The sequence below is a fragment of the Panthera leo genome, chromosome B4 (genome assembly GCF_018350215.1).
Source record: "Panthera leo isolate Ple1 chromosome B4, P.leo_Ple1_pat1.1, whole genome shotgun sequence".
In the NCBI taxonomy this organism is placed as follows: Eukaryota; Metazoa; Chordata; class Mammalia; order Carnivora; family Felidae; genus Panthera; species Panthera leo.
In genome coordinates, this window is record NC_056685.1 from 15,510,886 (window position 1) to 15,531,770 (window position 20,885).

The 20,885-nt window shown below is 40.0% G+C and overlaps 1 protein-coding gene and 1 long non-coding RNA gene across 4 annotated transcripts in view; one reads left to right on the plus strand and one right to left on the minus strand.

Annotated features, from left to right (window-relative positions):
- CUBN (cubilin) overlaps positions 1–20,885 on the minus strand; it is a 273,247-nt gene that overhangs the window by 173,663 nt on the left and 78,699 nt on the right. For both annotated transcript variants that reach the window (XM_042945004.1, XM_042945005.1), the window contains 4 exons: positions 20,079–20,239; positions 19,492–19,673; positions 18,350–18,506; positions 15,598–15,785 (listed from right to left, as the gene is read on the minus strand). In XM_042945004.1, the coding sequence (XP_042800938.1) occupies positions 15,598–15,785; positions 18,350–18,506; positions 19,492–19,673; positions 20,079–20,239 (688 nt within the window). The remainder of the gene's footprint in view (positions 1–15,597; positions 15,786–18,349; positions 18,507–19,491; positions 19,674–20,078; positions 20,240–20,885) is intronic.
- LOC122223907 lies at positions 201–14,519 on the plus strand. 2 transcript variants are annotated; one of them, XR_006204570.1, is made up of 4 exons: positions 201–609; positions 2,303–2,493; positions 6,750–8,078; positions 13,984–14,519. It is a non-coding gene; the product is annotated as an uncharacterized LOC122223907 (long non-coding RNA). The 2 variants fall into 2 exon arrangements; XR_006204571.1 differs by lacking the exon at positions 13,984–14,519 and having other exon boundaries at positions 207–609; positions 2,303–2,446; positions 6,750–7,013.

The following is a 20,885-nucleotide window of genomic DNA, read 5'->3' on the forward strand; positions in this document are numbered from 1 at the left end:
CTGACATTTTCACATGACTTGGAGGGGACTTTTTTCTCTTCCTTCCGGATAGGATTACCTCATTGAAGGAGAGCCCCTGAATCCCAGTCCTTCTAAAATAACACATTGTGAATGGGATGGTGCGGGGCGAGGGGGGGCACAGGGAGTGGGGGTGGGTGGGGGGGAACACTGATGAATGACAATTAGTTTCTTTTTGCCTTTGGAGGGGAGAAAGTGATGCACACTGAAACATCGAATAGACATTGATGAAAATGCTTAAATATGTCAAATAAACAAATGAATTAATTAGTGGAGAACAATACCTCTATACAAAAGCACCCCAACCCCCAACCCTATGTCCTTCTGAAGTTTACACTTAATTAAATCGGGGGGTTTTTTGTTTATATTCACACAGATGGCTAACGTCACCTCAACAATTCATTCCCGCGTAAATTTACCACACAAAAAGGAACAGTCATTGTTCAAAGTACACAAATACTGGTTGCCATGGAAACCAGTAGGTGCCTGCTGCTCCTGATTCTGTTTTCAGAGCAGAAGGCTAACCACAGGACATTCCAGCTGTGACTCATTGCCACTACTGGCGAGCATTCTGGCTTGGTCCCGCGAAGGGTATGATTTCCCCTGTGTTTAGAAAGCCTAAAGATCCACAATATCTAAGCTTGGAATTAAGTCCACAGAAGGAAACGAGTAGAAATTAAGAAAAGAAAGATGGAGATTCTCACTTGAAATATGCAGATCTAAGTTCTATAACCGTGTGGAGAGGGGTGTTTCTTGTTTGTTTTTTTTAAATACCTGCAATGCTGCTTCCATTTTCAGGTTGGCGGTTCAACGTATCTTCAAATGTAAATATGTGTATATATTACAACCTCCTGTGTAGAATCCTTTCAATTATTCTCTTAAGGAGCCTGTTCGTTTAGGATTTATGTGGTGTAGGTCTCTGCACCCCCGCTCCACCCTCAAGTGGACACGCAGAGAGGAAGGAAATCTCTTGCCTAAGCCACATTTACCAATTTCTATCAACTTCCTTTGCATGGGTTTGATAATTTGGCACATGCCTAGTTTCTTAGACCATTAGGGACTTCAGACTCCAGGTGCAATATGAAATGATCCGTGGACTCCTTCTAATTAAGAACCATGCATGCAAGGTAGAAGATATAAAACTGAGGATGCCTCACTGACAGAGAGAGTTGAATTTTTGTAAGAGTAAGGATTTTGTAGCAACACTGGAACTCGAGTCCGGAGGAACCCAGTATCAGCTAACGTGAACCTCAACCTGTTCTCTCAATGGGAATCAACTTTATGAATTGCCAAGAACTCTCAGAACAGAAATGTGCTTTTGAAGTACTTCTTTGCTGCTAAATTTCTTTTATGATTTTGAATATTTGTGACTTTGATGAAAAAAAGTATAATTACTTCATATATTTATAAGCATGGGATGTATGGATATACTACCTTTCTAAACTCACTTTAGCATTACGGGGAGTAATAACTAGAATTCAGTTCTTTCTATTTTAGATTGGCATCTAATTCATACTTTTTCTAATTCATACTTTTTCTTATTTCCTTGACATTTTTCTGAAATAAAACTTGCTTAGAGTGGATCATTAATTTTAAGAATTAAATATAGACCAAATAGAGAAATTAAATCAAGGGGCTCTTGGGAAGATATTACTAAAATATGGAGAAACTTCAGGAAAAAATTTTGGTTCCCCTTCTACTACAAATCTTTAAAAACAAAAATAAGGTTATCCTTTAGAGTTTAACATGTATTGAAATATCCCACCTGCCATGAGGGAGAATTTTAGGTGCAGTAGAGAATCACCTAATGCTTATAGAAAGAACACAGTTAAACTTTCTGAGACCTATACTCAATGAATTTTTAGATTAGCTTTGTGAAGCCAGTGTCACCAACAGATTGTATTCAAACGCAAGCCAGGAAGTAATTTTATTGTAAGAGCAGACTAGAGATATTAATCGTGATCAGCCTGTGGGTACACAGTCCAGTCCAGCTCTAAACTTTCCTTAGAATGCAATCTTGTGAAAAGTCCTCACCCTCTCCTAGCTACAATTTCTATATAAATCTGGCACCATAATGGTATTTATAAGGTTGGTGTAATTAGCAAATGAGACACACTGTGTAATTAGGTTGAGTGTGAGACTTGGCATGTGGAATGCACTTAAAATGTTATTCTAACCCTTGGCATTTTTTTTTCCCCAAAGAAACCACTCTAGAAATAGTTTTGAGAGACAAAATATGACGGGTGTAGAGAACTTGAGCTGACTCATGTAAAACACTTCACAGAAATCATCCCCGGCAGACCAGATGGGAAAGCAGTGAATCAATGAATCACTTGTGAAGAGATGGACGGCCAACATGAATCGCTTGCAGCGTGTTGCTATGACAACCTGCTTCTGTGTGGACACTGAGGCCATTCCCAAGTGTGGGGTGCGTGGCCCAGAGCAAACCATACCGTGGGGGACAGCGTAAGCCTGGTGCGCGTGCCGGGGTGGAGGGAGGTGGTGGATCCTAATGGGATGGTGGTGGAGACAGCGTTAGGAAATCTACCAAGGCTGCGCTGGCGAGGTGGGGAAGGGAGAGGCAAACGGTAGGGAAAGCGTCTCTGCACGTGTTTCTTCGTGTCACTGCCTCCTCTCCCATGACAGTCCAGCCAGCCTGCAGCTCTAGCTGCTTAGCCACCGGTGCTCCAAAAGGGTGGCAATTGGTGAATTCTTGGGGCGTTTCTTCAGATTTTCCCCCACCCCCGGAAAACAGCTCTAAAGGGACCCATGAAAAGTGCCTCATGAGAGTAGTTATTAAGAGCGTTTACACATAAATCTCTCGGATAAACCTAGAACCTTTCACATTTACTTTAAATCTGACGGGCTTCATAATATTCCTGGAACCACAGTAAAAGCTTCCAAACAAGATTTGTGGAGTTGGGCAAAAGTTCCCCTAGTGGATGAGAAAAGGCTAAGGCAGGGGTAAAAACGTAATCAGATTGTGGAGGGTAAATTAGGCAAATGTTAAAGATGAAAACTAAGAAGCAGAGCCTGGTAGATTGTAGATGGCTCCGCGATGGCCCCGGGAGGCAGCGTCTCCACCAGACACGTGGCCACGCAGTGTCTGATATACAGGCACACGTCTTCCCCGCAGCACAGGAAAAGCCATGCTGCCATGTGCTGACAGGGTGGGGCAGGAAATATGAAATACCCATCTAAAATTAAACAATTACTCAGAATTCTGGGCTTTGCATGACAGCAAGAAACCCATCGAAGACCACGTTCTGAGTTATTCTGTGTCACTCTGAATTAGATGTCGGTCTCACGCCCAGATGAGATCGTCTCCTTCCCATGTGGCAGCTAGCCGCTGTTCACTCTTCATAGCGCACTGACACTTCTGTTTCTGCTTTCTATACATTGCTCATTTTAGGAGCCACAAAGGCTGATTTGTTTTTTTCTTTTTTGCCTTTTGTTTGTTTGTTTGTTTGTTTGACTTTTCAAGTCATTGTCTACACACGTATATGTGCACGGATTGAACTACAAGAATGTTTATCTCAGCATTGCTCATAATAGTGGAAATTTGAAAAAGTTCTAAATGTTCCACAGGAATAGGTGGCCGTATCGTGATGATGGGATGTGCAATGTCATAAATGATGTGGCATAGTGAACAACACGGAAAAACATTCACAAGCTAGTGTGATCTGGGAAAAAGTCATTATAGGATAGTTGTGTCCAGAAGATCCCCTTTGCATATTAAAATAAAGTATATAAGGAGCGACTACAGGAAATAAATACCACCAAAAATTATTAGGAGTGATGTTATTATTGAGATCATTTTTATTTTATCTAACTTTCTCTATATTTTCCAAACTTCCTGCAATGACTATGTATTCCTGTGTCATCAGATAAGTTTATTTTTTCAAGGATTATCTTTGGGGACCTATTGACATAGCATTGCATTGACATAGATATGCATTGGTAATGTTTTTCCACTCTCAGAATTCCATACCCTCTTAGGTTCGCAGACACCCAGCTGGTCTACTAAAAATATTATACTCTCTATTTCTGTAGTCTTTTATACGGATCTCAAGTTTATACATGAAAATTAGCCCATTAAAATGTTATTATATAAGGTAATCTCCTTCAGCATAATTTAAAACCATATTTTGCCCCTAATGTTTCCTTTTTTTAAATCGTAACTAGGTTTTTATGATTAATTAGACTAATTCTTTATTTAAAAAGAATTCCTTCCGCTGTTCAGGGACTAAAGACTTCTTACAAACGTAAGTTCTGAGAGTCGCTGATGGAGTAGTAAATGCCTAATTCCCTCCCTGGTGGTAACTGAGATGCACTGAGAGCCAAGCCTACTCTCCTGCGTGTACATGAACATTTAATTCCATGAACCGAGGAGTTCCCTCTGCCAACTGCATCACTACAGCGAAACACTGAACTTTTCTTAAAAAAATTACTCTGCCTCCTAAAAGCCTCACCATCTGCTAGAGATGGACTCAGAAACAGGGAGAAATCTGCTTCACAGAACAACATGAAGTCATTGAACCTTGAGCTGGAAGGATCTAGAGTGCTGCCAGGCAGACTTTTCCCAGTTCAGGGAAGAAGAGGGGAAAAGCCTGTTAAATAAAGAGTAAATATAAGGACCGAAGGGTAAACATGGCATTTATTTTTTTAATTCTGAAATGTTGCAGTTGGAAATCTTTCCTATTTTATTTATTTTTTTAATGTTTATTTATTTTTGAGAGAGAGAGAGAGAGAGAGAGAGAGAGAGAGCATGAGCAGGGGCGAAGCAGAGAGAGAGAGAGGGAGACACAGAATCCGAAGCAGGCTCCAGGCTCCAAGCTGTCAGTACGGGGCCCAACACGGGGTTCAAACCCACTAAGTGCAAGATCATGACCTGAGCCAAAGTTGGACACTTAACTGACTGAGCCACCCAGGTGCCCCTCTTCCTTATTTTACAAAGTGGACAATCAAGCTAATTAATGAAAATCCACAACGATAATCCCTAATTTTAAAATTTAGCATTCTGAGCTATGGGTTCTCATTCAAGCCACGTGCCCCTTAGATGGTAGAAGGGAACTTCCATGCACTTGCTGATGGTCTGAGGAGAGAGCTAGGTGAGGTCCCCGAGGGAAGGAAGTGAGGATAGGGCATTTTCAATTTTTAAGCCTCTGATGTACTTCTTCCTGTCTTCAGGGTAGAGTGGAAGTTATCTGTAGGTCTGATTATTAATCATCCTCATTCTGTCTTTCACATTTGAGAGAATACTGAGAGGGGAAACACACAGAGTTTCTTTGGAATACAAGAGCAAAGGCAATCTTTTGAGGGCTGGTGGGTCTGCCTCATTAACTGCAGCAAATTCATGCAATCACATGAAAATTCTTCACTGTGAGGGATGGCCAGGAAAGATCAGCATTTCCTTCTGAGGAAAGGGATTTTGATTACACTGAGACAAATAGCTCTCCTTTTAATTTTTCATGATTTAAAAAAAAAAATCACCCTTTGCTTGGACAACACCAGAATCTTAAATTTCTTGTAAAATGCATCTTGTTACTCTTAATGATAATATGAAGTATGTGGCTTAATAATCAATGAATACACTGCATTCTAAACTTTTGCACCCAGATCATGATTGGTACAATGCAAGATTCATATCTAGTACAGAGACATAAATTGAATTGTTTGGTATATTGTTGTCAGTTTTTATGAGTGTTTTGGGATGGCAGTTGTCCTCAGAATTAAAAGAGCTTATCTCTGAATTCTAAGCCAAATGCAAGGTGTCCCAGAAGCAAACTTCCTCTGACAGACAGTTAGAGGAAGCGTGACTCATCTGCCCAGGAAGTGTTTAAGGAGGTGCCATGATGATGAAAGTCGGCTCAGACCCATTGTTACTAAGACATAAAATATCAAATGCTTTTCTCCCGTTGGCAAGTGGGATACTGACTACCATACTTCTTAGATTCAGATATAGAATTCCCATGGCTTTTGTAGAAAAGCTGAGAGGCCAGGAGACAGAAGCCCTGCTTTCAATATATGGGACCAATCTATCCTCATCACAATTGGGAAGGCTGTTTTGGAAATCAAAGATTTGCACGGACTGCAAAATATTTTAGATAGCAAAAGTTAATCCACAAAATCATGTTTATGTTGAAATAATAATAAATAATACTTAGTAGCATTTAATAAGTAATATTTATTAGTGGAGTATTATTCTAAACCCTTCATGTATGTTTCCTAAATTTAAAATTCCTAGCAGCTCTATAATGTAGGTATACTGTTCTCCGCATTTTAGAGTTCTAGAAACTGAGCCATGTAGAAGTTTAGTAATTAAAGTCCTCAAGAATAATTTCTTTATATTTTCTTCATGGGTAATTATATTTTAAAACAAGAATTGTCAAATTCAAGGATACAATAAAGTCCTTATTCTCTGTAATAATAGAGAAAACTAAAAATAATTTCTAGGGACACCTGAGTGGCTCAGTCGGTTAAGCGATCAGCTTCAGCTGAGGTCTTGATCTCATGTTTTGTGGGTTCGAGCCCTGCATCGGGCTCTGTGTTGACAGCTCAGAGACTGGAGCCTGCTTTGGATTCTGTGTCTTCCTCTCTCTCTGTCCCTTCCCCCCCCCCTCAAAAACAAATAAACATTAAAGAAATAATAGTAATTTCTAAATTATAATGATCACATGCAAAACTCCTTTAGTCAATGGAATCAACATATTCTTTGTTATATTTAACAGAGCTTCGAGTGAAGTAAGCGGACTAAAATGTTGGCTGTATCATTTATCCTTTGTGAGAAGTGCCAAATGCATCAGTGACGCCAGCTGCAGACAGAAAGCAAGAGGAAACTCAAGTGTCTTAAGAGATGAACCATTAATTATATCTCAGCCTTGTCTTCGCCTGGACCAGCCCCAGTCCCATCCAATCATTGGTCCACTTCTGCTGATTTTACCTCCTCGGTGCTCTCAAATCCTTCTATTACATTCTCCCTCCTCAGCTTGCAAGGAACTGGTGCCCTCTCTCTCTCGCCTGGGCTGCAGCCACCCCCTCACTGGATCTCCACAGTTACTTTCACCTCCCTTCCATTTTCCCTTAAAGCCAGAGTCTTTAAAGGCGCCAATCTGAGCAGGCCGTTTCAGGCTCACACTCCTGAAAGACCTCTTGCTGCTCCAGGGGAGGTCCCTGAAACTCCTCATGCCCCCTCAGTGCTGGGCTACGCTCACTCGCCCACTGGCTCGCAGGGTCCCATCCACCCAGAAGCCCCACACTCAGCCTCAGCCACACTGGACTTCCTTCAGTCCTGACAAGGATTTTCTCCTGGGCTCGACTCTAGCCAGGCCTCTCTGAACCTTCTTCCTGACTAAGCCTCAACCTTGGCCTACAAAAAATGAGGACTCTGGGCACACGTGCTTTCATCCACTCACGCCCCCCATATTAAAAGACTTAAACACTAACATGGTTTCTAACAGCTCAAGGTCACATCCCCAGGATGACCCCTGCCCCGCTTAAAGTGCCTGCCTGAGAAAAGCTCAAGGCAACCAGAAGAACTGACGGTTTGTTCCAGCCAACACCTGAGGCTGGGCCCCTGACCACCCTTTCATAGAACACTTACTAAAAAGGGCTTATAGGTGTGAATCCTTCCTCTGTCCCTTTGAGATGTATGTGTGCCTCCTAGGACTCAGGAGTACTTTCTCAAGGATCTTAGAGCCATGCCTTTGAAATGTAATCTTCAGGAAGGATGGGACCCTGGCTCCCAGTCCATGTGGGAGGGCAGAATCCTAATTCCCATGGCTGCAGCCAACAGCATGCTGCAGCTGGCCTGGCCACACTGACACGGACTAACCTTTTGTCATTTCTCACTTCCCTGAGTGTTCGGGCTGCTGCCCCCTCCCAACTCCCTCATTCTCCCTTTAAAACGTCCAGTCGCCTCCCTACAAAGCGAAGGGAGTGCGGTTCGTGCTGGATCCCACTGTAGGAGCACATGACGGATTAAACTCTACCTTTGCCACTCGAACTCGCAGCTGCGTTAGCTCTGACAGTTCCTCCAACACAACTTCTCTTTGAACTTGGTAAGTTATTATTCCTCGGGGAAGACAAGGAAGGGACACAGTCTATGTGTCTGAAATGTATTTGAATGACCAGATGAATGGATATGGGAATGAATAATGCATATTTAGGGTGGTATGGCTTGAGGACATACCGCAGCAAACGCGGAACAAAACAACAACCCCTATTTGACTGTGTTTAATTCAGCATTTCTCAAACTGGTATTTGTAAAACATCTATCGACATTTGCGGCAGAGAGAGATATGAGGGCTTCCCCAAATAGACTTCCCTTTTGTCTGGGTTCCTGAATCACCATGTGGAAGGCAAGGAAGGCATGCTCTCTAACACGACTGAGAAATAAACTTGTAGTACACAAAGCATCTGAGAACGTATAACAACAGCTCGTGTTATCTTAACTAATCGCAATATCACCCGGGCCTGGTGTTTCACAGTTGCGGTATGGAAAATTGCGTAGCTCAGGCCGCAGACTTAGAAAACACAAGTGTAGGACTTGAAGACTCGGTTTGGGTCCATTCTTTCACTTGAAATGCATGATTTTGTAATTGGAAGAGGACACGGGAGTGTAATTAACAATAATATAAACGTCTGGTGGACAAGATGACATCAGAGAGAGGATTTGCCAAGAGATAACATCAATCTTATGAAGACTGGGAAATGCGTTGGACAGAAGTCACTGACATAATCAAGAGGATTTGAGAAGGGGAAGGACCGGAAAGGTATACAGAAATGAGCTGGAGAAAAAAAAAAAAAAAGAAATGAGCTGGAAGATAATAGCGGCAAAGGTGCCAAATAAACACGGGTGGGGGAGAAAAGTTTCGAATCAGAACACAAAAATTGCAAAGTAAAGCTGATGTCTTTATATGATGAGATAAATATAATGATGGTATCACTGCGTCTTGGTGAGAAAAAGATGTGATTCATCTTATAGGAATGGACAAGTAAGACCTATTGAAAGAGAAACATTCAATGATAGCACTTGAAGGGACACATTAAGAAGATACCTATTAAAAATATTTATAACTCCCCGAAGAGAGCTTTGAAGTGAGGGTAAAATGTGCTGTCAGAGTCAAAGTGGGCTGCAGACAGTGATTTCAAGTGCTGGCCCAAGAGCTCTGAGGGTGGGGGGGTGGGGGTGGGGTGGGGTGGGGTGGGGGCAGTGGTGCCGTCTCTAGTGAAACTCCCGGAGACTTTGGTTAAGTAGGTCTGGGGTGAGGTCTAGGTATATGTTTTTCTAACAAGATCTCCAAGTGACTCTGGAATGCAGCCAGTTACAGGGGCTTCACCTTCACATGGGGTTCTTCCTCAGTAGAGATTCCAATTTGTTCCCAAGGAAATATGTGGACACTAGTGCAGCACAAAGAGACACGCAGGGGTGGCAAAGGGGAGATAATTTCAACCATCTGGACATCTCTCAGATGTCAAAACTGGAAAAAGCATGGAATTTGATGAATTCTTTAAATGCTCTCCTCTCTCAAAAAGTAAACAGTGAAGAGAAATGCTACTCTGGATTAATTCTGGACAGCAGAAAAGTGGTTGTTAATGTAGAACAAAACACTAGGAGACACTGATCCATGTCCCTGGAGACTGTGATACTGACTATACCAGCCATGGGCCTAAAGTTTTAGGGAGTCCAACTTCAAAAGGAGATATGAGCTCATGGACCAAAACAATTCAAAATTAAAGAAAAAAGAGAAGCAATAGAGAAAAGAAAGAAAATTCAACACAGATGACAAATTCTCATAAAATTAAATTCTGCCCACAAAGTCAGGAATAACTTTTGGGGCAATAAAAAGGGAAACCTCTGAAGAAACCAATTAAGAAGGAACAATGGAGCTTATATAGCTTTCTGACCATTTTATGAGCACACAAATTGGCTCAACTTTGGGAAACTGCACAGTTAGAAAAAATGTCTACTTTCTAAAGCTAAGATTAGGGCAAATGAAAGATCAAAATATGGATGGATCAACACTTTCAGAAAAGAGCATAATGTGATGAAGGGAAAACAAACATATCTAGTATAATTTTGAAACTAGAAGAAGAGACAATGAGATCCAATTTACATGATAAGGCAGTCAATTCCTTTAAATGAATTTTTTGGGCTTGATTGAGTTATATCCTGCACTACAGAAAGGTATAGTTATCACAAATTAATTGTGTAACCTTACTGAATTTATGAGTGTAAAGAAATGTTTTAACATGCCAGCAGAAACCATGCCCCCACACACAATCTATGAGCCACACTGGCCAGAGGACTGGACTTCACTTCTCCTGGCCAGAGCCGTCATACTGCCCAGAGGGGCATGCATCCACAAGTGGGCCAGATCCATGCCTTTACTGTCAGGCTCAAAAAGATGAGACCCCGGGGCACCTGGATGGCCCAATTGGTTAAGCATCTGACTCTTAGCTCAGGTCATGATATCACAGTTCACTGAGCCCCATGTCAGGCTCTGCACTGATAGCAGGGAACCGGCTTGGGATTCTCTCTCTCCCTTGCTCCCTGTCCCTCCCCTTCTCCTTCTCCTTCTCCTTCTCCTTCTCCTTCTCCTTCTCCTTCTCCTTCTCCTTCTCCTTCTCCTTCTCCTTCTCCTTCTTCTTCTCTCTCTCTCTCTCTCTCTCTCAAAAATAAATAAACATTAAAAAAAAAAAGATGAGAACTCCGTGCTGGTAACTGGTCACCAAGGGGAAGCCTAGTTGGTTGTAAGAGCTCGAGGCAAATAGTCATGTGGAATCATGGCTGGGGCGGCCATATTGAAGGTAAAGTTCTGAGGCTGCAGAAAAGCAGAGGAAGCTTTTGGGAAGACAGATGGAAATGGAGTATACATGTGCAGGGAGAGGCCACTAAGCTGCTTTTGTTCCTGCCCTTTTCCAGCTTCTTAGCTTATCCTGGGTCATGAGGCTTTTTACTTTCCTCAGAGGACAACCCTTTCACAATTCTAATGGTTTAGTTCAAGTGTGTATCTGCAACCAGGAGCATAAAACACAACAATGAAAAATAGGAGAATGGCCAGAGGTCTCAAGGAAAATGTTTCAACTTCCAAACTGAAGAAAAGATTTATTCTAGAATCTCATGGGTAAGAATGACAGCATTTTTTGGAAAAATTCTAAATTGGACACTAAAAATAGTTTGTCACTATGTAGCAAAAAAAAAATAAAAAAAAAAAGGTGATTATAATAAATGACCAGTGCTTATCTATGAAGAAGTGTGCTAAAATAATATAGACTTCTCTCTGTGACAGTATTATGGTAAATCTGCAGGCTCCATGGACATCTCCTCATGTCATCTCTGAAGGTGACAGAAAATTGTGAGTGTATGCACAGAGGGTGTGTAGTGTCATAACTAAAAGCATTGGCCGTGCCACAGGGCCTGGTAGAAAGCCCGACTTCAACACCTCTAATGTTTGTGACTGTGGACATTTGCCTCAACTGTCTCACCTGTCAAATGGGGTGATATATCTTACATTATAGGGTTGCTGTAATAATTACCTAGCAAATAATAAGAAGTGTTCAAGGGAGGTCAGCAATTACTATCATCAAATTGTTTGAATAGTGCTATCCCAGAAGTGTCTGACAATACATCATCTTACCGAAGAAAGACGTTATTTTGGAGTATTTGAAACAGGCGCCATCTTTTTTGACATTTTTATCAACTACTTTTGAAGAACTAGTAGGCCAGAGGCCAGTAAGTCTATATGCAAATGGATAATTCACAGACCAAAGAAGCGGGGTTTAGAAGGTTCATAATGAGTTCAATTCGCAGGCAAAATAGTCAAATATAATTTAAGTAGGAATGATATCCTATGCATGGCTCTGAAGCCATTACAGTTCGTATAAAAGTGACCTGTAGAATACAGGTATTAATATAGTCCAACATTATACCTTGACTAACAACAAGCCCGTGTAACCTCAGCCTACGTACAATACCAGAAGTATATGAGCCAGATAATACAGTCCCAGCATACTCGACCCCGGCCAGCTTCACTGGAGTGTTGAATCTAACCCGGGGCCACATTAGAAGAGACACTGACATACAAGACAAAATGCAGAGGAGGGTGTCTTGTGAGAGCTTGCCTCATGAGGACGAGTTAGGAAAATGTAGGATGAGGACTGGAGAAAGGAAGAAAGGACTTAATGCCATTTCTTTGAGAGAACTCAGACAGTGAATTCATGGACTTAAACCTCTGTCTACTCTCACTCTCTGCCCTTTGTGCTTCTTCGTACTGTGGTCCCACTCTTGCTCCCCCTTCCCCCAAACACCACTTTGCCTGGAGTCACAGTGATCTCCACGGGACACTTCTTAACCCTGAGATCCCCCTTGGCCCCTGGGGAGCCTCTCCCCCTTGTTGATCACTGTCACCTTCTTTATACTCTCTGCCCTTAGCGTCCATGGCACAACCACCTCAGAGTTTCACTCTTTCCTCTACATGCCACGAACACATGCTCCCTGTCGACTTAACACAGGCTCTGGCCTTCCTGCACATCTCTGTGCTGATGTCTCCCAAACCCATCACTTTCATTTGTATACTCAATCAGCTATTAGAAATCTCCTCCTCTGTGCAGAGACTCAGACTCAGCATAAAAATTAAGAAGTGAAATCAAGTTGTGGGATGCACAAAGAATCCTTAAGGTTGACTTCCCATAACTGCATGGACAGTATGGTCTTATTTATTCCTTTAGGCAAGTGACCCTTCCTCCCATTGAATATTTAGTTTCCAAATCTGAATCATTTTGTTTTGCCCAGAGGACAAATAATAAAGGATGGTTTAGCTTCCCAATGGGCTCTCTACCAACCCACACCCCTCAGCAAGGTTGGGCACAATGTCCGACCAGCACCTAATCGAGTCCTTCCATAATCTCAGCTTTATTGATTCAAAATAACTCAATTCCGCAGTAACAGTCACTCAGCTGGGACCTGGCTCAGTTACTTGAAAAACCCTTTAACTACAAGTTATGAAATTAATGGAAACTAGATTTTGTGTTTGTGGCTTTTCTCTTCTTAAGTGGTTATTTGTGCTTTTAAAATTTTCATCACAGACCAGCCATTGTAGCAATAGCTCTGACCTTGCCCCTTGGCTTACAGAAGCAGAAAAAAATCTCCTCCCTCTGGCAACACTGTCATTCTTTGGAAGGCTGTGCTGAGCTTTTGGTTCTCATTCTGTACTTTTGCTGCTTTCACCATCAATGTTGCACAAGATAAATGGCATATCTCTCACGTCATCGATGGAGGGCCTTTAATTAGTGGCTCTGTGGTTGTTGGAAGAGGTATTTTTTGGTTGACGGTTTTCAAACACTTCCAAAAATTATCTGATGGGCCTTTCTGTTACCTTTCCATCTTCAAGTAAGCCCGCAGAGGTGGAGTCCAGTCCCTGGAAACATTTCATCTCATTTTCTCCCCATTCTTTCTTCTAAAGCTTCCTTTAAGGTCCAGGTCGGAAGCTTCCCCTCTTCCCCCCCCCCCCCACCCCCGCAGCTTCCTCCATTGTACTTTTATCAAATCACTGCTACGGTGCCTAACATGTGCTTATGCACACAGCGCTCTCCAAGACCATGACTTGTCTTTTGCTTTGTGCTCAAAGCAGTAGAACTGCGCTGAATGTGTAGGAATTGGACAAAAAGTTCAGTTTGGAATTCAGTCCTTTCTCATTAATTAATAGCTATCGTCAGGCTGATGCTAATATATGGCAGTGATATTCAAGTTCTAGTGAGCTCACTGGATTCCTATAGGATCCCAAGTCCATAATCAATGCCTGGGTCACAAATTCAGTAGAAGACGGCTCGCACCTTCAAAAAGCTCATAGTCCAGTAGGACATGTGGGCACCATCACAACTGGTAAAAATGTGGTAAGGTAAATTGCTGTGTTTGAAGTATGAGCAAGGGGCTTTGCGAGCAAATTTCCATTTTCTCTACAGAATGCACAAGATCTTACCACGTGAAGAAAATAAAAGGATGGCTACTCCAGGTAAATGGAGTGAGACAACCATGCCATTATTAAGCCTGTGAAGACCATCTGAACACCAGATGAAGAAAGATGACTTTAAAACCATTGTCAAGTTCATGTTTGTAAGTTTGATGTTATATCATACTTCCTTTGAATACTAGTAAATATAACTTTCTAATGGGTAAACACTATGGCTGCTATTTCAAAACTATCTGTTTTGAAAAACAAAAGGGCTATTTGGAAAAGTTATGTTAACCTCAAACAGCCTCAATCAGTGCTAATTTTTTTAAAGAACTGGTGAAAAGAAGGTTAAGAAACTTTTACAAGGATGAAGTTTTCCTAAGACTATGTCCTTAAAGGTACAAGTGCTGAGGGTTGGAAGTCTTTGTAAGCAAGACTTCAAAAAGGTCAAGAGCTCACGGTTTATGGGTGCGAGCCTTGTGTCAGGCTCTGCACTGACTGTGCAGAATCTATGTGGGATTCTCTCTCTTTCACTCTCTCTGCTCCTCTTGGGTGTTCTCTCCCTCTTTCTCCCTTTCTCTCTCAAAATAAATAAATAAGCTTAAAAAAACCCAGAAACCCACTAAGTCACTAGGTGGCACAGAGGGAATGAGGGGAATTTCATAATGTTAGCAGAGTGAGTACTTGTCACTCAAGAAAAGATTGTTAGTGAAAACATCATATGTGATTCAAAAGTATTATACACAATGTCAATGAATATAATGATGGTATTTTAGATGGGCTCAAAAGGGATTTTATTAATGATGAAAACCTGACGTCAAAATATGTCAGTGGCTCCAAATTGTTTTATGAAGTGTAAAAGCAGAAACGATAATTTCTAAATTAATATAATAGTTTATAAGCCATAAAATTTTATATACGAATGCATAGTTACATTAATAGAGTAAGTAAAACAAGTAGGTCCCTAACGTTTCAATCTGTAGCCCTAAAAAGCCACATATGCAAATCAGCAAAAAATCTTTTATAAATAAAACATCTTATTGTAAAAACAGCAGATTACCTGATATTTTGGGTTGGCTAATTTTCAAGCAAGTTTCATTGAATAGCATTGTATACAGAGTTGAATAAATGCCACAGGTGGTCATTATTGTAACAAATAGAAATTTCTGTGTTACCAAAAGAAAAATGAACTGAAGTTTAAAAATAAAACAAGAATCAAATCATGATTTCTAGTTATCGGGCAAATTCATTATTAAATAAAGCCATGGCACCCAAACATTTTCTGATCTCCTGTTTATAGGGAACAAAAGTAACAAAAAATAGAAGTTATTCTATTACGTCTGGGATTATTTAAATAACATGAGGTCAATCAGTCCAGCAGTTACGTTGAAAACTAAAAACATAGGTAATCCTTTGTGTATATAATTTAGTGGATTAAATATCCTTAGTATTAATACGATGCAGTGAAAGTGACACAAAATATACCTGTTCAAATACCATGGGTGGTTGGCATATCACAGATGTGTAGGGCAGGGTTGGAGATTCGGTTCTATGAAGCACAATAGTTTGGCTTGCCTACCTGAATCTGAAAATGCAGTAACTTATTTAGGTTCAGAATACATACCTCTAAGTAGTCTGTGGAGCAGTTTGTGTGGGTTTCCAACTCAAATGCTAAAAATGTATAATTCACCGTGTTGCCCGCTGTCGCTTGGATGGTCCAGTTACAACGCTGATCGTCAGAATAGGGATGTGGATAATGTATACTCTCTAAGATGCCATAGGATCGGTTCACAATTACCACGTTCTCACAGGCTGAAAAAAAACACCCGTGATTATTAAGAACCACTATCATGTCTTTCATAATTGCCCCAAGATGTGTGAGATTTTCCTTTAAGAAAAGATCTAGATTAAAGTATACAGTTTATATATTTTATATTTGTATGTTATGCAAATGTGTATGCAAACGTATATATCTGTGTCTATATACGTAGTACAGCATTTTACAGTGAGTCTCCATTTAGAACAGATGAGAAACAATACTTAAGTGAACTCAGAAACTTTAACGTGCCATGAAAATCATCGATTCCCATAAAGAGGCATCCAATTCCTATGAACTGGTGAAAACCAGGATAGCTCAGCGCTACTCAGGGTGCAGTCTGATTTGTTTACAAAAGTGTATTAAATATCCTATGCTTCTGTTTTTCTAACTTTAACGTTCGAAAGAACAGAAATCCTGACCTTTAAATTCAACGGTTTAAAAACACAAAGTTCTATGTGAATGCTAAAAACGGACAACAACATGGCTTTGTTGAACATTCAGAAGTCAGCATGAAATTCACAATAAAGCCTCCCTTATTCCTCTGGTGAGTCATCAGGAAGTCCAGAACGAATAGAGGCGATGTAAAGGATTGGAAGAAGAAATGAACATCTTAAGTTCTGAAAAAAAGGCTTCCATTTTGAAAATACCAAAAGCTGGTATTTTCCTCAGCTGAGTTTTCAACAAAACTGTACTAGGTACCTCCAGGGGTGGCTGGTCCCCGGAGTCAGTGCCAAATTCAGCCCAAATTAATGACCTGAACAAGGCATATACATGCCTTTTCCTAAGCCTTTTCCATATTATCTCCATGATGTGTGATAAAAGAGAATGAGAGGATAAACATTATATTGAAAAAAATGGTCTCTGAAAAAGGTGGTTCATAGATGCATTTCTGCTACTATACTTTTTCTGACAGGTGACTAGGACAGTGTTGATAAACTATGGTATGGAAAAGTATACATTTGTGTCTCCTCAGAATAGTGCTTTGCTGGAGCGAGGGAATACTCAGGCTATTTCTCTTTAGGTGACCTTTTTGTCCACAAAGGAATTCTAAGTAATAATTTTGTGGGTTTTGATGACTGGGAGAAGTTACAGCTATGCAGCACAGAGGTATCGTGTTCCTCAGTGACTACAAGTCAGGGCAGAGGAAAATATACTCGCCTAAGCCATATGGCTGCTCTCTGTGTTCAGAAATTATTCCGTCTGCAAACGTCCAATTTCAAAAGGTGAATTTTACAGAAAACCTCACTGGTTAGCTCTGATTTTTGCCTTTAAGGACATATATCCCACCTGCACTGAGTTACTCCTTCAGTGTTCTGAAATTATGAGGGAATATAAAATATCAGGGGAATAAAAGGGAGGAATCCTTAATAAACAATCTGACTATAAGCAAGAAACAAATTAGCACAGCAATAATAAAATTAGAGAAATGATTATATGCTCAACCAAAAAAATGCATCCCTGAGAAAATTTAGGAGAGCTTTTCATATACTTGATGGATTTCTGCAGAATGAAGTTTTTCATCATTAAAACTCAGTTTTCAAAACTATATAGAATTCGGCCTAACCCCAAATGTAGGTGAATGTGAATATTTTCAAAATCACACCTAGTCAAGGTCAAACATTAATATGCCTTCAATTAATTCAAAGGGATATTGTATGTTCCCTTCAGATCTCAAGACTTTCAATTCTATTTTTAGGTAACTGTGTCAAAATATGGATACACTTAGGTTTAGTGGGGCAAGGTACTGTGCTTTCAAACGCACAAGTAAAGTGTTTATTAAATAACAATTCAAGGAAACTTTTCTTAAATGTCCATTTCGAAACTAACATTAGAATGTATTAAATTCTAGACCTAGAAGGGAGATTTCATAAGGGCCTTATTTAATCTCCTTTTTTAAGAGAAGAAATCATAGAACCCCATGGAAAAGTGACCTTCTCAGGGGTCAGGAGCCAGGGACAAACCCCTGGGGTCCTCGATTCTTTGTGCAATATTCCTTTAATTCTACCATGTTGCCTCACAGGAAAGTAGATTTTAAAATGGCATCTCTACAATGACCGGATTTTTCCACGGTAAAGAATGTGCTTATTCTCCATATGATTACAAGAACTGTAGTTTCCCTTAATAAAAATTAAGGTAACTTTTGATGTACAAGACCAAAAGAAAAACCAAAAACAAACAAACAAAAAAAAAACACAAAAAAAAAACCCCAAAAGTGTGGGAGATGCTATGTGCAGTGGAATGTCTAATTAGAAGACTGCAATGTTTGATACAAATGAAAACCCATTAGCCGTTAACCTGTTACACTGATCTTTAACTGAATGGCAACTCTCCCGGCATATTAAATACTCTATTTTCTAGAGCTTACCACATGCTTTGGTTTATGGCATTAAATTTAATGTTAAGCATTTTTCTCTCAAATAGAATTAAATCTTTCTCATAAGGAGCAAAGATTTATTTCAATTGCTCAATCCAATGGGTTACACTTATTTCAGTCTGTTTCATTATCAGGAAATTGAAGACCCACTACGGGCACTAGGCAGCCAGTCTACATACTTACTCTGCCGGTATTTGGCCAGGAAGCCACCTCCTTGTTGACCTTCATCTGTTCTGAGTTTTAAAAACATGCTGTCTCCACTAGAACGGATGAGAGGTGGTGTTTCATCCCCACAAAGCTGACTGAGCAAATGAGAACTGGTACTTGAGCCATCATATACCTTTAATGAAACATTTTAAATGTCAGATAACCGTGGCTATAAACATCATCTAAAAGACTCTACCTCTTAAAAAGTGGGGAAGAAATACATAAAAATACAAGAAATACATGACAGAACACAAGAATAGCCCTGAATCACAGTATCTTTTTTTTCTATTTTTTTCAATAGATGAAATTTATTGTCAAATTGGTTTGCATACAACACCCAGTGCTCATCCCAAAAGGTGCCCTCCTCAATACCCATCACCCACCCTCCCCTCCCTCCCACCCCCATCAGCCCTCAGTTTGTTCTCAGTTTTTAAGAGTCTCTTATGCTTTGACTCTCTCCCACTCTAACCTTTTTCTTTAAAAATTCTATTTAAATGTCTATAAACTTGGACCATGAACTTGAGCCATTAGCCAGGGCTGTGTATGGAGGGAAGGATGGGAACCCAGGCTGAAATCTGGAGATTAAAAATGAAAGACTAACACCTATTTTTGAGACCATAGCTGTTATCAGTAGTTCTCCTTGCTTTTTTATTTCATAGTTCACAATTTGTGACATTCTAATGCATTTTTTTATTCAGATTTTTTTTTTTAATGGACAAGGGTCAGTTGCTGCTACTGTAAAAAGTCCCACCTTGATGACATCAAGTACCTTCTCCAATTACCAGTATAGTCCTCTACATTGCTAATTTTCAGTGCATATATATAAATTACATAGGTAATAATCATGATAGAGCTCATAATCCCTCTGGGGAGATTTTAACCATCTCTTAACAGTTCATATTCAATATATTTTAAATACTTACAAGCTATTCAGTGATACATGCCATATTCAGAGGGCTGTCATTTTCATCAAATTTTCTTTTTATTTCTTCTTTTAAGTTTTTTATGTGGATATTTTAAATGTTCTCCTTTCCCGAATTTCAAAGATAAAAATAAATGCATTTATGTGTGTGGGTAAGATGGGAGCAGTGAAAGAAACAACTGAACTTTATACATACGGCCAGATAATCTAAAGTGCAGTTTGGGTGGTACTCCAAGTGAAAGTCTTCAAATTCCAGTTCAAATGGGCTGCCGTGGCTGGATTTCAACCACCAATAGCATTCGGAGCTGTGGTAGTAGGGCATCGGGTAGTTGGGAGATATGAACATGCCAGTGGGGGTGGTGAGATTACCCCCACAACCTACGGGAGAAAGAGACCAGGTGACACATTTCTTTTTCTTTATGGTAAAATGGAATCTTCTTGTCTATATCCAACTGGGGCTACTGTTACTCTCCTTTCAACCAGGTGGCAAAACAAGACTGCATCACCAAAGAGTAGCTAGCCCCTGTCAATGTCCTTTCCTTCTCTTAACCAAGACCACCAGCTTGAGGTAATATACCACGAAACAAGGATATTTCCCCTTACTTTGTCCTCAAAATCAAAACCCAAACAGCGTTGTTATTCAGGAATATTTTCAGTGTTTTAGTATAAACAGGAATGATAAAATATAGCTAGAAAAAAAAATGGATAAGAGCATGGCAGTCTAAGAATCAAGAAACCAGTCAGACTGGACTCTCCAATAAAAGACAGCTCTTTGCCATTTACCTGTTAATGATCCATCCCAGTAAGCTGAGAATCCAGATGCTGAGCCAAAGAAGTCACTCTTAAATTTTAACCATAGTTTGTTACTATGAGAGATGATTCTTGGAGGTGGATCTGAGCCACAGTATTTTCCCAGGGGTGGTGAACTTTCACTGCCTCCATCTCTGGGGCAAGACACAGATGCGGTCATTTACTCGTCACTGATAATATTACTGTATAAACATTTAATATTATTTGAACTTTGAGATTGCAAACAGATCAGTTTAGGTCGGTCCACTTTTCTTAAAAATACTCTAAATCACAATTTCAAGTTTTCAATTTTTCACCTGATTAAAAACATTTGAGTAGCTTAATAAAGAACATCATTTATGGTTTGCACAACATTTTATATAACCAATTTCAAGCTGAGAGGAAGAGTTTAATCTTCTCTCTCTCAAATGAAGCATCTGGTAAATGTGTCAGAGAACATGGGATAAACAGACCATAATTATTAACAGTATAAACAAATGTTGCTTCATTTTACAGAGAAAACTTAAATGTTTGTCTTCTAACTTGAATTTTTTCAAATTTAATGTTGTATTTTACATATTTAGCAACATTTTGAAAATAATTCTTCCCCAAGGACTTTTAGGGTCTTAAATCTACTTTGTAATCTGTAGCTTTTTCAAGCATAAAAAAAAAAAGGACTCACTCAACATTCAAATCTAATGATTAGTTATTGTAAATCAAGAAAATTACGTTATTTTGCCATGATATGATACAACTCTGATTTATTTTAGTACCATACCTCACATTATAGAATAAAGTTTA